This window comes from Oncorhynchus tshawytscha, linkage group LG29, assembly GCF_018296145.1.
Source record: "Oncorhynchus tshawytscha isolate Ot180627B linkage group LG29, Otsh_v2.0, whole genome shotgun sequence".
NCBI lineage: Eukaryota > Metazoa > Chordata > Actinopteri > Salmoniformes > Salmonidae > Oncorhynchus > Oncorhynchus tshawytscha.
The window spans coordinates 16975320-16992427 of record NC_056457.1 but is presented as its reverse complement, the minus strand read 5'-3'; the positions used below and the strand labels follow the sequence as shown (position 1 = coordinate 16992427).

At 43.7% G+C, this 17108-nt stretch overlaps 1 protein-coding gene across 4 annotated transcripts in view; it reads left to right on the top strand.

Moving 5' to 3' along the window:
- LOC112227571 (collagen alpha-1(XVIII) chain) overlaps positions 1 to 17108 on the top strand; it is an 82907-nt gene that overhangs the window by 57445 nt on the left and 8354 nt on the right. For 2 of the 4 annotated variants that reach the window (XM_042308917.1, XM_042308916.1), the window contains exons 19-30: positions 2556 to 2597; positions 3990 to 4052; positions 4247 to 4282; positions 4419 to 4502; positions 4853 to 4918; positions 7064 to 7126; positions 7652 to 7741; positions 7841 to 7876; positions 8279 to 8332; positions 8553 to 8609; positions 16227 to 16286; positions 16401 to 16442. In XM_042308917.1, the coding sequence (XP_042164851.1) occupies positions 2556 to 2597; positions 3990 to 4052; positions 4247 to 4282; positions 4419 to 4502; positions 4853 to 4918; positions 7064 to 7126; positions 7652 to 7741; positions 7841 to 7876; positions 8279 to 8332; positions 8553 to 8609; positions 16227 to 16286; positions 16401 to 16442 (693 nt within the window). The remainder of the gene's footprint in view (positions 1 to 2555; positions 2598 to 3989; positions 4053 to 4246; positions 4283 to 4418; positions 4503 to 4852; positions 4919 to 7063; positions 7127 to 7651; positions 7742 to 7840; positions 7877 to 8278; positions 8333 to 8552; positions 8610 to 16226; positions 16287 to 16400; positions 16443 to 17108) is intronic. The other 2 variants (XM_042308918.1, XM_042308919.1) reach the window with 2 other exon arrangements.

Genomic DNA, 17108 nt, shown 5'->3' with positions numbered 1-17108 from the left:
CCCTCCTTTTCACCTGCCCCGCTACAAAGTTTTTCCCTACAGGCAGTCACTGAGTCCGAGGTGCTAAAGGAGCTCCTTAAACTTGACCACAAAAAAACATCTGTGCCAGATGGTTTAGACCCTTTCTTCTTTAAGTTTTCTGCCCCTAGAATTGCCCGGCATGTCAGACCTTTTTAACCTGTCTCTCCTCTCTGGGGAGGTTCCCATTGCTTGGAAAGCAGCCACGGTGCGTCCTTTATTTAAGCTGATCTTAACTGTTATAGGCAAATTTCTATTTTGCCCTGTTTATCAAAAGTGTTGGAAAAACGTGTCAATAATCAACTGACTGGCTTTCTTGATGTCTTTAGTATTCTCTCTGGTATACTATCTGGTTTCCGCTCAGGTTATAAATGTGTCACTGCAACTTTAAAGGTCCTAAATTATGTCACCATTGCCCTTGATTCTAAGCAATGTTGTGCTGCTATTTTTATTGACTTGGCCAAAGCTTTTGATAGGGTAGACCATTCCATTTATGTGGGCGAGTATTGGTACTAAGGAGTATTGGTGTTTCTGAGGGGTCTTTGTCCTGGTTTGCTAAAACCTCTTTCAAAGAGTGCAGTGTATAAAATCAGAACATCTGCTGTCTCAGCCACTGCCTGTCACCAAGGGAGTACCCCAAGGCTCAATCGTAGTCCCCACACTCTTCTCAATTTACATCAACAACATAGCTCAGGCAGTAGGTAGCTCTCTCATTCATTTATATGCAGATGATACGGTCTTATACTCAGCTGGCCCCTCCCCAGATGTTGTGTTAAATGCTCTACAACAAAGCTTTCTTAGTGTCCAACAAGCTTCCTCTGCCCTTAACCTTGTTCTGAACACCTCCAAAACAAAGGTCATGTGGTTCGGTAGGAAGTATGCCCCTCTCCCCACCGATGTGATTAATACCTCTGAGGGTTTAGAGCTTGAGCTAGTCACCTCATACAAGTACTAGGGAGTATGGCTAAACGGTACGCTGTCCTTCTCTCAGCACATATCAAAGCTGCAGGCTAAGGTTAAATCTAGACTTGGTTTCCTCTATTGTAATCGCTCCTCTTTAACCACAGCTGACAAACTAACCGGAGCTTGAAGTCTAGGCCCAATAGGCTTCTTAACAGCTTCTACCCCCAAGCCACCGCTGAACAATTAATCAAATGGCCATCGGGACTATCTATATTGACCCCCCCCTTTTGTTTTTACACTGCTGCTACTACAAATGACCTCGACTAACCTGTACCCCTCACATTGACTCGGTACCAGTACCCCTGTATATAGCCTCATTATTGTTATGTAATTTTCTTATGTTACTGTTAGATTTAAAAAAAACTAATGTCACTATTTTATTTAGTTAATCTTTTCTTAACTCTATTCCTTGAACTGCATTGTTAGTTACAGGCTTGTATAAGTAAGCGTTTCACCTGTTGTATTCGGCGCATGTGACAAATACATTTGATTAGATTTTTATTGAATTTTATTTGCCACCAATACTCCTTATAGGACACATCACTGCACTCTATTCTCCTCTGTTAACTGGCCATCTCTGTATACATGGCGCAAGACCCACTGGTTGATGCTTATTTATAAAACCCTCTTAGACCTCACTCCCCCCTATCTGAGATACCTACTGCAGCCCTCATCCTCCACATACAACACCCGTTCTGCCAGTCACATTATGTTAAAAGTACCCAAAGCACACACATCCCTGAGTCACTCCCATTTTCAGTTTGCTGCAGCTAGCGACTGGAACGAGCTGCAACAAACACTCAAACTGGACAGATTTATCTCCATCTTTTCATTCAGACTCAATCATGGACACTCTTACTGACAGTTGTGGCTGCTTCACGTGATGTATTGTTGTCTCTACCTTCTTGCCCTTTGTGCTGTTGTCTGTGCCCAATAATGTTTGTACCATGTTGTGCTGCTGCCATGTTGTGTTGCTACCATGTTGTTGTCCTGTTGTGTTGCTACCATGCTGTATTGTCATGTGTTGCTGCCATGCTATGTTGTTGTCTTAGGTCTCTCTTTATGTAGTGTTGTCTCTCTTGTCGTTATGTGTGTTTTGTCCTATATTTTCATTTGATTTGTTATTTGTAATCCCAGCCCACGTCCCCAAAGGCATTTGCCTTTTGGTAGGCCATCACTTTACATAAGAATTTGTTCTTCACTGACTTGCCTAGTTAAATAAAGTTCCATTTTAAAAAAACATCCTACTGCACACCACTTAAAGTATCAATCATATGAATCACAGAGTCAGTATACAGGTGTATAAGATCATAGGACTGAAATCTTGCAATAGTTATAATGTGCTTCAAGTGGTTCTAAGAATTAAATCATCTGGTGCGAATGTGGCTATAAAGTTTTCACTGCCCTGCATAAACTAGAAGTGTGTTGGTATTTGTTGTGAGTGTGCATGTTCTTGAGTTCATTTCTATCTGGTATGTGTTAGTGGCACTACATATTCTGTGTGTTAGAATATGTAGTTCTACATACATGTAAAAGGTTCCCATACTGACGGCCATATTATTTCTCCTTCATAGGGCAAAGACGGGCAGGACGGGCTTCCTGGTGTAGCGGTAAAGGTGATCCCCACTACTCAACTGAATCCCATTCATCCTCTCAGAGGAAGTGTAGCCTTCCCCACCATGTGCATTCTATTAGCCCGCTAATTTCCAATGAATTCCTCTCTGAAACATCTGTACACAGGCAGGGCCAGTCGTCCAGGTCTCAGGCACCGTACCTCACATGCACCAGAAGCCACCACCTTGATAGAGACATCAGCTAGCATTAAAGTGAAAGTTCAGATATCATTAAAGGGAAAGTTCACCCCAAAATCGAAGTTTGTAAACTAACTACAGTAATTCCAATCGTTCCCATTCTTTTGGGATTGAGTCCTGTATTTTCCCGTCTGGTTTGATGATGGAGTGCTGCATCAGACCTGCTGCATCAGACCTGCTGCATCAGACCTGGCCTCCACAATCATCCGACCTCAACCCAATTGAGATGGTTTGGGATGAGTTGGAGCGCAGAGTGTAGGAAAAGCAGCCAACAAGTGCTCAGCAATATGTGGGAACTCCTTCAAGACTGTTGGAAAAGCATTCCTCATGAAGCTGGTTGAGAGAATGCCAAGAGTGTGCAAAGCTGTCATCAAGGCAAAGGGTGGCTACTTTGAAAAATCTAAAATATATTTTGATTTGTTCAACACATTTTGGGTTACTACTTGATTCCTTGTGTGTTATTTCATAGTTTTGATGTATTCACTATTATTCTACAATGTAGAAAATAATAAAAAATAAAGAAACTCTTTAATGAGTAGGTGTGTCCACACTTTTGACTGGTAGGTATATACAGTACCAGTCGAAAGTTTGGACATCATTTTATATATATTTTTTTAACGGGATTGGGTAAACAAACTCAATATACTTAAAACGAAATCAAAACTGTGCATAAATGACAATGGACCTACATTCATGCAGTTTCTTGACTGTCCAGCTCGCTAATAATCACTAAACAGTCAGGGGGCATCGAAAATGTCCAAAATGATGAATAGAGGACAATTCTTTGCAAATTTTGACATCAAGGAAATATAACCAATTTTCAGTGTGGCCTTCCGGACCTCGTTGATGACCGAATGAAAATGAAAAGAGTAATTCTATACATACAATCTCATTGCGATAAAAAGGTTTTCAGAAGTATCACTCATTGATGAGGTCTACTATCATAGGTACGCAGATGAGGTAGTTAGTTGGACTTGTTCCTCAATTCTGGGCTACTATATGTGGGTTGGTTTCACTAGCATCTCAAACGGATCTAAAAACTCTCTAATTTTAACATGATACTGTTTTTGTCTACTAATGTTCTAAATAATGTCATTTTATGTTTTGTGTGGGCCCCAAGAAGAGTAGCTATTGCTCATGTAGCAGATAATGGTGATCCTAATAAATAATCCATCAATTTCATCTCTGTTCCTCTAGGGGGAGCCTGGTGCTCCGGGAGCAGCAGGGTCCTCTGGGCTGGACGGACTGCCAGGGCACACGGTCAGTACTTCACCTGCCTTTTACTGACCTATTCAATCTCCTCTATTTGCCTTTTCTTTTGAACTTCTTTCGATTTTAAAATATTCTAATCTGTCTTTATACCCTTTACATTTGTTGTCATAGGTTCCTCATAAAATGGTCTCAGGTCTCAGTTATGTTTTGTCGTTATAGTGTTTGCCTTTTCTTCCATGCAGGGAGTGAAGGGGGACAGCGGTGTTATGGGACCAAAGGTACAGTATCACTCCTGCTGACTCCATTCATGTCAATATGTTATGAGATCATCGATTTCGACTGGCCTTCTGGAGCCAACCAAGCTGGCCCTGTTCTTAGTTCTTCTAACACTGTGACCTATGTTCTGTGTGTTAGGGAGAGAGAGGTCAGGATGGCCTCAGTTTCCCCGGCCCTCCAGGTCCTCCCGGGCCTCCAGGACCAGTCATCAACCTCCAGGATGTAAGTGGATCAACCATGAAGAGATCCTCATGAAGGACCTAGGGGCTAAGGAGTGTTTCTTAATGGGGACATTTATCCAATTTACTTCTGATTTATTGAGTTACTCAGCTGTAATTTTAACACCACACTAATGGCAGTATAGCATGACTTAATCCCTTAAATTTACCAGTAATCTCAGTTTCGGGAGGCATATTTTATTGGCTTATATTATACAGTAATTGGCTGTTATTAGAGCAATTACAAGTGTTACAAATTACATTGTTATCACCCCTACTGATGAGCTCAGATGGGACAGTTTTAATGTGGATGGAGATAGTGATGTCACCGCCTCTCCTCTCTGTTCTCCTCAGCTCCTGCTCAACGATACAGAGGGTGTGTTTAACTTCTCAGGAGGGCTGGAATCTCAGGGGCCCAGGGTGAGTAGACTTAGGCTTGTGGTGTGTGTGTGTTAGATGTCGACCGATTATGATTTTTCAAAGCCGATGCCGATACCGATTATCGGAGGGCCAAAAAAAGCCGCTGCCGATTAATCGGACGTTTTTTAAAAATGGATTTGTAATAATGACAATTACAACAATACTGAATGAACACTTATTTTAACTTAATATAATACATCAATAAAAATCTATTTAGCCTCAAATAAATAATGAAACATGTTGAATTTGGTTTAAATAATGCAAAAACAAAGTGTTGGAGAAGTAAAAGTGCAATATGTGCCATGTAAAAAAGCTAACGTTTGAGTTCCTTACTCAGAACATGAGAACATATGAAAGTTGGTGGTTCTTTTTAACATGAGACTTCAATATTCCAAGGTAAGAGGTTTTAGGTTGTAGGCGATACAGTATTTATATGACTATTTCTCTTTATACCATTTGTATTTCATATACCTTTGACTATTGGATGTTCTTATAGGCACTATAGTATTGTCAGTGTAACAGTATAGCTTCTGTCCCTCTCCTCGCCCCTACCTGGGCTCGAACCGGGAACACATCAACAACAGCCACACTCGAAGCAGCGTTACCCATCGCTCCACAAAAGCCGCGGCTCTTGCAGCGCAAGGGGAATAACTACTCCAAGTCTCAGAGCGAGTGACATTTGAAACGCTATTAGCGTGCACCTCGCTAACTAGCTAGCCATTTCACATCGGTTACACCAGTCATTAGGCTGATAGGCTTGAAGTCATAAACGGCTCTATGCTTGCGAAGAGCAGCTGGCAAAAACGCACAAAAGTGCTGTTTGAATGTATGCTTACGAGCCAGCTGCTGCCTACCACCGCTCAGTCAGACTGCTCTATCAAATCATAGTCTTAATTATAACATAACACACAGAAATACGAGCCTTTGGTCATTAATATGGTCGAATCCAGAAACTATCAATTCGAAAACAAAATGTTTATTATTTCAGTGAAATACGGAACCGTTCGGTATTTTATCTAACGGGTGGCATTCATCAGTCTAAATATTATTGTTACATTGCACAACCTTCAATGTATGTCATAATTAGTTGGTTATAGCGTTGGACTGTAAGGTTGCAAGATTGGATACCCCGAGCTGACAAGGTGAAAATCTGTCGTTCTGCCCCTGAACGAGGCAGTTAACCCTCCGTTCCCAGGCCGTCATTGAAAATAAGAATGTGTTCTTAACTGACTTGCCTAGTTACATAAAGGTATAAAAAACAAAAACCATAAAAATCGGCACCCAAAAATACCGATTTCCGATTGTTATGAAAACTTGAAATCGGCCCTAATTAATCGGCCATTCCGATTAATCGGCGGACCTCTAGTGTGTGTGTGTGTGTGTGTGTGTGTGTGTGTGTGTGTGCTTCAACAGTGACACCAAGCATTTCACAGGCGAGAGTTGAAGCAAGTTAACTTCAGTTAATATCTTTTGAGATTACAATTTCCTTCACGGTGCTCTTTAAAAACTCTCCGTTTCCCGCATTAACGAGATAGCATGACAGAACTCCTTTTATATTGTTTTGGGTTCGGCGTACTCGCTCTCCCAGAGCAATTATGTTGAGAAATGGCTGGAATCATATCAAAGATTTTCTTCAAATTGCTGTAACGATATCTGTCATGCATGGTCATCAAAAAGTGGTTTGTGTGTCCCACGGACAATTAGGTCCAGGTTATAAGAGATGCATGTTGAGGTATTTATCTGTGACTGATATGGAGGTTAATTCTACAGTGTGTAGTTTAGTTTGTTGGATTTGTTGGTACATAAAAGTTAGATAATTCCTTGAAACAGACTGTTGTTTTTTGTATGGGCGAATAACTGACAAATAGTCAAACAAATCAGATTTTCTCTCTTGCTGCTCAGAGGATCTGCTGGTAGGTTACAGCACCATGGTACTATGTCTGTCCTTTCTCTATTGCAAAATATACCATATGCGGCCCACACTTCTGGCATGAACTTGACAGTGCAAACTTTATACAGTGCAATCGGACAGGTACATACTGAAAGAGACACTGCAGCTGTGACTCTGTTTTAATTCATTATTAATGTAGTTATTTATTTAAATGATTAATACATGATCTATTCACTGACTATGATTATTCCCAGGGGCCACGGGGTCCAAAGGGGGACTTGGGGATGACAGGTTTCATGGGGCCTCCAGGACTAAAGGTATGTTTGTGTTATCTGTCTTTGTTTTGGGTTTAAGAACTCCACTAGAGGTTAACTATAGCAGGGTTTGCTACAGCATAACCTTTTGCTATAGGGGCCAAACAGGATTGAATGAACATGTAATATACAGGCTCAAAGCCTTTTGGATTCCAATCAATTAAAAGTGTGTGAAACTAAACACCAGGGCTCATGATTAAAGCTATGACCCCGGTTGCTGCACACTATTGATGTGTAAAAGCCTGCTAATGTGTTCCAGACTGTGCAGCCATAGACAATATATAACTGATTCAGTCTAGGCCCATGGAACAACATGAATGAGATTATTATCTAATGTTATCCTTTCTCTGAGAGGGGCTCAAGGTGCCTCAACATGCATGTGCTGCACATTACCCTTGGGGTCATGTGTGTGTGTGTGTGTGTGTGTGTGTGTGTGCTTGCGTGTGTGTGTATGCATGTTTGTAATCTGACTGCAAGTGTATGGACAGTATTCATATCGTCTTATTGTGTCTGTGTATGTGTTTGCAGGGCGAGAAGGGTGAGCCAGGGGTCATGGTTGCCGCTGATGGGTCTATGATGTCTGGACTCACAGGGCCACAAGGGCCCAAAGGGATCAAGGTAAGTCTTACACACACTACTTCCTGGGTCAAAGTTCACATTGACTGCCTGGGTTCTAGTTGTGTCAGACACTCACTTTGTTTCCTGACCCCTTCGCAGGGCGATTGTGGTGTACCTGGACCAGCTGGCGTGATGGTAAGACTTTATTTGTTTCTCAGTTTAATAACGGACCTATAATAAACAACTTACTCTCGTGTGCACGTGTGTTATGTTGCCAATACAGCTCTGTGTGTGTGGGGGGTTTGTTGTTCCCTACACTGAGTTTGGAGTAATCCCTTTGTAGTAACTAACCTCACCCCCTCCTTTTTGTGTTGCCGCAGCTGCTTTCAATCAAAGTGTTTTGGAACATTTTTATCAGGCCAAGTCCATACGCACATACAGGCCTGCTTCTGGGCCCCCTATCCAGTCAATGCATATTTTCAGGCGTACTACGGGCCTGTGATGTATCCTCATCCGCAGTGCACCTGCTGACGGGAGAAATACAAAAGAGAAACAGTTCTGGTCCTTCAAAGGTTGCTTTGTTGTTGTTTTTTACAGGGTCCCATTGGGCCAGAAGGACCCAAAGGAGAATATGGCTATCCTGGTCATCCGGTAAGTACAGTACCTCACATTTTGATTTGAGCCATTCCTTTAACATCGTAGGCTACACATGATAACAACAGCAAGTTAAAAAAATAATGATTGACATATAGAGTGTTTTTCAAACCCAAGTGCACTCTATTGGGTTGCACAAATAAACAGCACTACAGAGCATGATCATATCACTCCAATGCATTTGACCGTTGTTGATGTGGTGTGTCCCTCGCTACAGGGTCGTCCTGGAATTAGTGGTCATAAAGGAGACAGAGGAGACGCTGTGGTTGTGTCGGTGAGTTGAACCCTCTCCCTTCTTCCCTCCCTCTTTAGATGGGTCAGAGACACAAAGGTTTGAGAACCACTTCACTATTGCCATCTGAAGGTGGCGCCCCCTAGCCAGAACCTCTTTCCATTCCTTTCCATTCCAACTCAGCCACCACCAAATATTAGATCTAGACCACACACGGCGCATGAACCACATGGTTGACCGCCTGACACCGACTCACCACACAGCTGGTAAAGATGCCAGTAGACACGTTGGCATTGGGAATAGTTGTTTCACAGGCAGTCCCGTGCCCAGACAACCCCAACATATGATGAAAACAACCGGCTTATTTATCGACGGGCACTTGAAAGCACCCCGTAAATAAAATAGCTTTTGTTGACTTTTAACAAGACATCTTTCCTCAACATGTGTCAGAAGTCCCTGGCCCATCCTCTGTGTGTGATGAAGCAACAGTGTGTTTTTCAGGTCTGTCCATGTGCTGTGGTGTCTTAGACACTTTTACTGTGTGTTTAACTGGCTGACCAATCTTAACCAGACCTTACAGTATATACTGTACCAGTCAAAGTTTGGACGCACCTTCTCATTCAATGTTTTTTCTTTATTTGTACTATTTTCTACATTGTAGAATAATCGTGAATACATCAAAAATATGAAATAACACACATGGAATCATGTAGTAACCAAAATAGTGTTAAAAATCCAATTATATTTTATACTTTAGATTCTTCAAAGTAGCCATCCTTTGCCTTGATGACAGCTTTGCACACTCTTGGCATTCTCTCAACCAGCTTCATGAGGAATGTTTTTCCAACAGTCTGGAAGGAGTTCCCACATATGCTGAGCACTTGTTGACTGCTTTTCCTTCACTCTGTAGTCCAACTCATCCCAAACCATCTCAATTGGGTTGAGGTCGGATGATTGTGGAGGCCAGGTCATCTGATGCAGCACCCCATCACTCTTTTTGGTCAAATAGCCCTTACACAGCCTGGAGTTGTGTTTTGGGTCATTGTCTTGTTGAAAAACAAATGATAGTGCCACTAAGTGCAAACCAGATGGGATGGCTTATTGCTGCAGAATGCTGTGGTAGCCATGCTGGTTAAGTGTGCCTTGAATTCTAAATAAATCACTGACAGTGTCACCAGCAAAGCACCCCCACACCATCACACCTTCTCCATGCTCCACAGTGGGAACCACAAATGCGGAGATCTTCCGTTCACCTACTCTGGGTCTCTGTGTTGGAACCAAAAATCTAAAATTTGGACTCATCAGCCCAAAGGACAGATTTCCACTGGTCAAATGTCCATTGCTCGTGTTTCTTGGCCCAAGCAAGTCTCTTCTTATTATTGGTGTCCTTTAGTAGTGGTTTGCAGCAATTCGACCATGAAGGCCTGATTCACGCAGTATCCTCTGAACTGTTGATGTTGAGATGTGTCTGTTACTTGAACTCTATGAAGCATTTATTTGGGCTGCAATCTGAGGTGCAGTTAACTCTAATGAACTTATCCTCTGCAGCAGAGGTAACTCTGGGTCTTCCTTTCCTGTGGCCGTCCTTATGAGAGCCAGTTTCATCATAGTGCTTGATGGTTTTTGACCTTCATGTCTTAAAGTAATGATGGACTATTGTTTCTCTTTGCCTATTTAAGCTGTTCTTGCCATAATATTGACTTGGTCTTTTACCAAATAGGTCTATCTTCTGTATACAACACCTACCTTGTCACAACACAACTGATTGGCTCAAACGCATTAAGGAAATAAATTCCACAAATTAACTTTTAACAAGGCACACCTGTTAATTGAAATGCATTCCATGTTTCTACCTCATGAAGCTGGTTGAGAGAATGCCAAGAGTGTGCAAAGCTGTCCTCGGTGAAAGGGTGGCTACTAAAACCAAACACTTTATTGGTTTCTACATGATTCCACATGTGTTATTTCATAGTTTTGATGTCTTCACTATTATTCTACAATGCGGAAAATAGTAAAAAAAATAAAAATAAGAAAAACCCTTGAATGAGTAGGTGTGTCCAAACTTTTGTCTGGTACTGTATATATTTTTTTACATTTACCCATTAATCTCTCTCTATTGTTCATGTAGCCAAATTTCAACATATATATTTGTGTCATAGGCCTTTTTTTGTGCAAAAACAGCCTAGCCTACTGTTCACAGAGAGCGCAAATATATCCGTTGTCAGCTGATCATAGCAAATGTAGATCATGTAAATCAGCTAACTTGTTACAGTAGCTAGCTAATTGTTAGCTATGCTGTTGTAACAATGTAACTACTCTTAACTATATAATAATAATAATACTTTTTTGGACTATATTATATCGATTTTTTTACCTCAAGTAAGAATTTGTAAAAATCGAGGCATCGATTTTGTAAAAATACACATGGCCAAAAGTATGTGGACATGTGCTCGTTGACCATCTCATATCATGGGCATTAATATGGAGTTGGTCCCCCCTTTGCTGCTATAACAGCCGCCATTCTTCTGCGAAGGCTTTTGACTCGAAGTTGGAACATTGCTGCAGGGACTTGCTTCCATTGAGCCACAAGAGCATTATTTAGGTTGGGCACTGATGTTGGGAAATTAGGCCTGGCTAGCAGTCTGCATTCCAATTCATCCCGAAGATGTTCGATGAGGTTGAGGTCAGGGCTCTGTGTAGGCCTGTCAATTTATTCCACACTGATCTCTACAAACCATTTCTGTATGGACCTTACTTTGTGCTAGGGGGCATTGTCATATTGAAAAAGGGCCTTCCCCAAAGTGTTGCCACAAAGTTGGAAGCACAGAATCATCATTGTGTGCTATAGCATTAAGATTTTCCTTCACTATCATTTTTCCTCCTCCAACAAACTTTACAGTTGCCTCTATGCATTCGGGGCAGGTAGCGTTCTCCAGGCATCTGCCAAACCCAGATTCGTCCGTCGGACTGCCAGACAGTGAAGTGTGAGTCATTACTCCAGAGAACGTGTTTCCACTGCTCCAGCGTCCAATGGGGGCGAGCTTTACACAACTCTAGCCAACGCTTGGCATTACGCATGGTGATTTTAGGCTTGTGCGGCTGCTCGGCCAATGAAACCCATTTCATTAAGCTCCCGTCAAACAGTTGTTGTGGTGACGTTGCTTCAAGAAAGGCAGTTTGGAACTCTGTAGTGAGTGTCGCAACAGACCATTTTTACACACTTCAGAATTTGGGGGTTCCATTCTGTGAGCTTGTGTGGCCTACCACTTCACGGCTGAGCCGTTGTTGCTCCTAGACATTTCCACTTCACAATAACAGCACTTACAGTTGACCGGTGCAGCTCTAGCAGGGCAGAAATTTGACAAACTGACTTGGAAAGGTAGCATCTTTTGACAGTGCCACGTTGAAAGTCACTGCTCTCTTCAATACGGGCCATTCTACTGCCAATGTTTTTCTATGGAAATTGTATGGCTGTGTGGTTGATTTTATACACCTGTCAGCAACTGGTGTGGCTAAAATAGCCCAAATCCACTCATTTCAAGGGGTATCCACATACTTTTATATATATAGTGTAAATATATATATTTTTGCTACATGGTCTGGGCTAGGCCCCAGTGAAGGAAAATCTTAACGCTACAGCATTTCAGCGTTAGCTAGCGCTAATCGGCTGTACCTGCGCCAAAACTCCTATAGCTTGTTCTCCATCTTCTTTTTAAATAGTGAGCCAACATGTTTTCAGCCCTTTATTTCCCTGACTGATCAAAACATGTTTTCTCATGCTCTCTCGTGTCTCTTCAGCAGACATATAGTGAGCAATATGTTTGGAACATCAAATCGCAAACAAAATCGCAGTACAGAAAGAATCTTGAGAATTGCAATTCACATTATATTTTGACAAAAGAGACTAAAAGTAAGATTCAAATTAGTTTAAAAAAATATACCAATCTGAAAGGGCACTTTTCTCATAGGAGGGCAAAAGGGCAGAGCCCTTGTGGTCATATCTGAAGTACATGTGTGCAAATCAAGGGTTGTTTCACTATGAAGGTTTGTGGGTGAGTGATTCAGAAGGACCTTGATCACTCCAAGGTGGATGGATGTGAATTGGTCTGGCGCCGACAGAGATGGCCGCCTCGCTTCGCGTTCCTAGGAAACTATGCAGTTTTTTGTTTTTTTACGTGTTATTTCTTACACTAGTACCCCAGGTCATCTTAGGTTTCATTACATACAGCCGAGAAGAACTACTGAATATAAGATCAGCGTCAACTCACCATCAGTACGACCAAGAATATGTTTTTCGCGATGCGGATCCTGTGTTCTGCCTTACAACCAGTGCCACGGAGTGGATTACATGCAGCGACCCAAAAAAAACGACTCAGAAAAAGAGGGAAACGAAGCGGTCTTCTGGTCAGACTCCGGAGACGGGCACATCGTGCACCACTCCCTAGCATTCTTCTTGCCAATGTCCAGTCTCTTGACAACAAGGTTGATGAAATCCGAGCAAGGGTAGCATTCCAGAGGGACATCAGAGACTGTAACGTTCTCTGCTTCACGGAAACATGGCTAACTGGAGAGACGCAATCCGAAGCGGTGCAGCCAGCGGGTTTCTCCACGCATCGCGCCGACAGAAACAAACATCTTTCTGGTAAGAAGAGGGGCGGGGGCGTATGCCTTATGGCCAACGTGACATGGTGTGATGAAAGAAACATACAGGAACTCAAATCCTTCTGTTCACCTGATTTAGAATTCCTCACAATCAAATGTAGACCGCATTATCTACCAAGAGAATTCTCTTCGATTATAATCACAGCCGTATATATCCCCCCCAAGCAGACACATCGATGGCTCTGAACAAACTTTATTTAACTCTCTGCAAACTGGAAACGATTTATCCGGAGGCTGCATTCATTGTAGCTGGGGATTTTAACAAGGCTAATCTGGAAACAAGACTCCCTAAATTTTATCAGCATATCGATTGCGCAACCAGGGGTGGAAAGACCCTGGATCATTGTTACTCTAACTTCCGCGACGCATATAAGGCCCTGCCCCTCCCCCTTTCGGAAAAGCTGACCACGACTCCATTTTGTTGATCCCTGCCTACAGGCAGAAACTAAAACAAGAAGCTCCCACGCTGAGGTCTGTTCAACGCTGGTCCGACCAAGCTGACTCCACACTCCAAGACTGCCTCCATCACGTGGACTGGGAGATGTTTCGTATTGCGTCAGACAACAACATTGACGAATACGCTGATTCGGTGTGCGAGTTCATTAGAACGTGCGTTGAAGATGTCGTTCCCATAGCAACGATTAAAACATTCCCTAACCAGAAACCGTGGATTGATGGCAGCATTCGTGTGGAACTGAAGGCGCGAACCACTGCTTTTAATCAGGGCAAGGTGTCTGGTAACATGACTGAATACAAACAGTGCAGCTATTCCCTCCGCAAGGCTATAAAACAAGCTAAGCGCCAGTACAGAGACAAAGTAGAATCTCAATTCAACGGCTCAGACACAAGAGGCATGTGGCAGGGTCTACAGTCAATCACAGACTACAGGAAGAAACCCAGCCCAGTCACGGACCAGGATGTCTTGCTCCCAGGCAGACTAAATAACTTTTTTGCCCGCTTTGAGGACAATACAGTGCCACTGACACGGCCTGCAACGAAAACATGCGGTCTCTCCTTCACTGCAGCCGAAGTGAGTAAGACATTTAAACGTGTTAACCCTCGCAAGGCTGCAGGCCCAGACGGCATCCCCAGCCGCGCCCTCAGAGCATGCGCAGACCAGCTGGCCGGTGTGTTTACGGACATATTCAACCAATCCCTATACCAGTCTGCTGTTCCCACATGCTTCAAGAGGGCCACCATTGTTCCTGTTCCCAAGAAAGCTAAGGTAACTGAGCTAAACGACTACCGCCCCGTAGCACTCACATCCGTCATCATGAAGTGCTTTGAGAGACTAGTCAAGGACCATATCACCTCCACCCTACCTGACACCCTTGACCCACTCCAATTTGCTTACCGCCCAAATAGGTCCACAGACGATGCAATCTCAACCACACTGCACACTGCCCTAACCCATCTGGACAAGAGGAATACCTATGTGAGAATGCTGTTCATCGACTACAGCTCGGCATTCAACACCATAGTACCCTCCAAGCTCGTCATCAAGCTCGAGTCCCTGGGTCTCGACCCTGCCCTGTGCAACTGGGTACTGGACTTCCTGACGGGCCGCCCCAGGTGGTGAGGGTAGGCAACAACATCTCCTCCCCGCTGATCCTCAACACTGGGGCCCCACAAGGGTGCGTTCTGAGCCCTCTCCTGTACTCCCTGTTCACCCACGACTGCATGGCCACGCACGCCTCCAACTCAATCATCAAGTTTGCGGACGACACAACAGTGGTAGGCTTGATTACCAACAACGACGAGACGGCCTACAGGGAGGAGGTGAGGGCCCTCGGAGTGTGGTGTCAGGAAAATAACCTCACACTCAACGTCAACAAAACTAAGGAGATGATTGTGGACTTCAGGAAACAGCAGAGGGAACACCCCCATCCACATCGATGGAACAGTAGTGGAGAGGGTAGCAAGTTTTAAGTTCCTCGGCATACACATCACTGACAAACTGAATTGGTCCACTCACACAGACAGCATCGTGAGGAAGGCGCAGCAGCGCCTCTTCAACCTCAGGAGGCTGAAGAAATTTGGCTTGTCACCAAAAGCACTCACAAACTTCTACAGATGCACAATCGAGAGCATCCTGGCGGGCTGTATCACCGCCTGGTATGGCAACTGCACCGCCCTCAACCGTAAGGCTCTCCAGAGGGTAGTGAGGTCTGCACAACGCATCACCGGGGGCAAACTACCTGCCCTCCAGGACACCTACACCACCCGATGCTACAGGAAGGCCATAAAGATCATCAAGGACATCAACCACCCGAGCCACTGCCTGTTCACCCCGCTGTCATCCAGAAGGCGAGGTCAGTACAGGTGCATCAAAGCTGGGACCGAGAGACTGAAAAACAGCTTCTATCTCAAGGCCATCAGACTGTTAAACAGCCACCACTAACATTGAGTGGCTACTGCCAACACACTGTCAATGACACTGACTCTACTCCAGCCACTTTAATAATGGGAATTGATGGGAAATGATGTAAATATATCACTAGCCACTTTAAACAATGCTACCTTATATAATGTTACTTACCCTACATTATTCATCTCATATGCATACGTAGATACTGTACTCTATATCATTGACTGCATCCTTATGTAATACATGTATCACTAGCCACTTTAACTATGCCACTTGGTTTACATACTCATCTCATATGTATATACTGTACTCGATATCATCTACTGTATCTTGCCTATGCTGCTCTGTACCATCACTCATTCATATATCCTTATGTACATATTCTTTATCCCCTTACACTGTGTATAAGACAGTAGTTTTTTGGGAATTGTTAGTTAGATTACTTGTTCGTTATTACTGCATTGTCGGAACTAGAAGCACAAGCATTTCGCTACACTCGCATTAACATCTGCTAACCATGTGTATGTGACAAATAAAATTTGATTTGATTTGAACCTGTATGTTGTCCATTCAACTCCAATTTTCCTCTTCCTCTCTGTCTCTCTTTCTTGTTCTCTCTCGGTTCTCAGGGGCCCCCTGGCCCTCCCGGACCCCCAGGACGTCCCGGAATGTTCAACTGCCCCAAAGGAGTAAGTATGACCCCCCCCCTACTCCCTTCCTATATCCATGTTTGTCCATGTCATCGTCAGGTATTGTAGCTCTCCTGTGCTCACTGTCCCCTTCTTCCCCTACGTTTTTTGAAGACAGTTTTTCCCATCCCTCCCAGACCACACTGCAAAAAGGCCGTAAGTGACTGACAGCACAGCGGTGGGCAGGCTGAGCTCAGGCCTGTCTGTCTGGCTCTGTGGAGTATACCTTTTCTTTCTGACTCATTCCTTCTCGCTCTCTCGCTCTCTCGCTCTCTCTCAACCAGTCATTCACACAATCAGTCTCGCTCTCTCATTCTCTCTCTCTCTCGCTCTCTCATTCTCGCTCTCTCGCTCTCTCGCTCTCTCGCTCTCTCGCTCTCTCGCTCTCTCTCTCTCTCAACCAGTCATTCACACAATCAGTCTCGCTCTCTCATTCTCTCTCGCTCTCTCTCGCTCTCTCTCAACCAGTCATTCACACAATCAGCTCTCTCTCGCTCTCTCTCGCTCTCTCGCTCTCTCTCTCGCTCTCTCTCTCTCTCGCTCTCTCTCAACCAGTCATTCACACAATCAGTCTCGCTCTCTCATTCTCTCTCGCTCTCTCTCTCTCTCAACCAGTCATTCACACAATCAGTCTCGCTCTCTCATTCTCTCTCGCTCTCTCGCTCTCTCTCTCTCTCTCAACCAGTCATTCACACAATCAGTCTCGCTCTCTCATTCTCTCTCGCTCTCTCTCTCTCTCTCTCTCTCTCTCAACCAGTCATTCACACAATCAGTCTCGCTCTCTCATTCTCTCTCGCTCTCTCGCTCTCTCTCTCTCTCTCT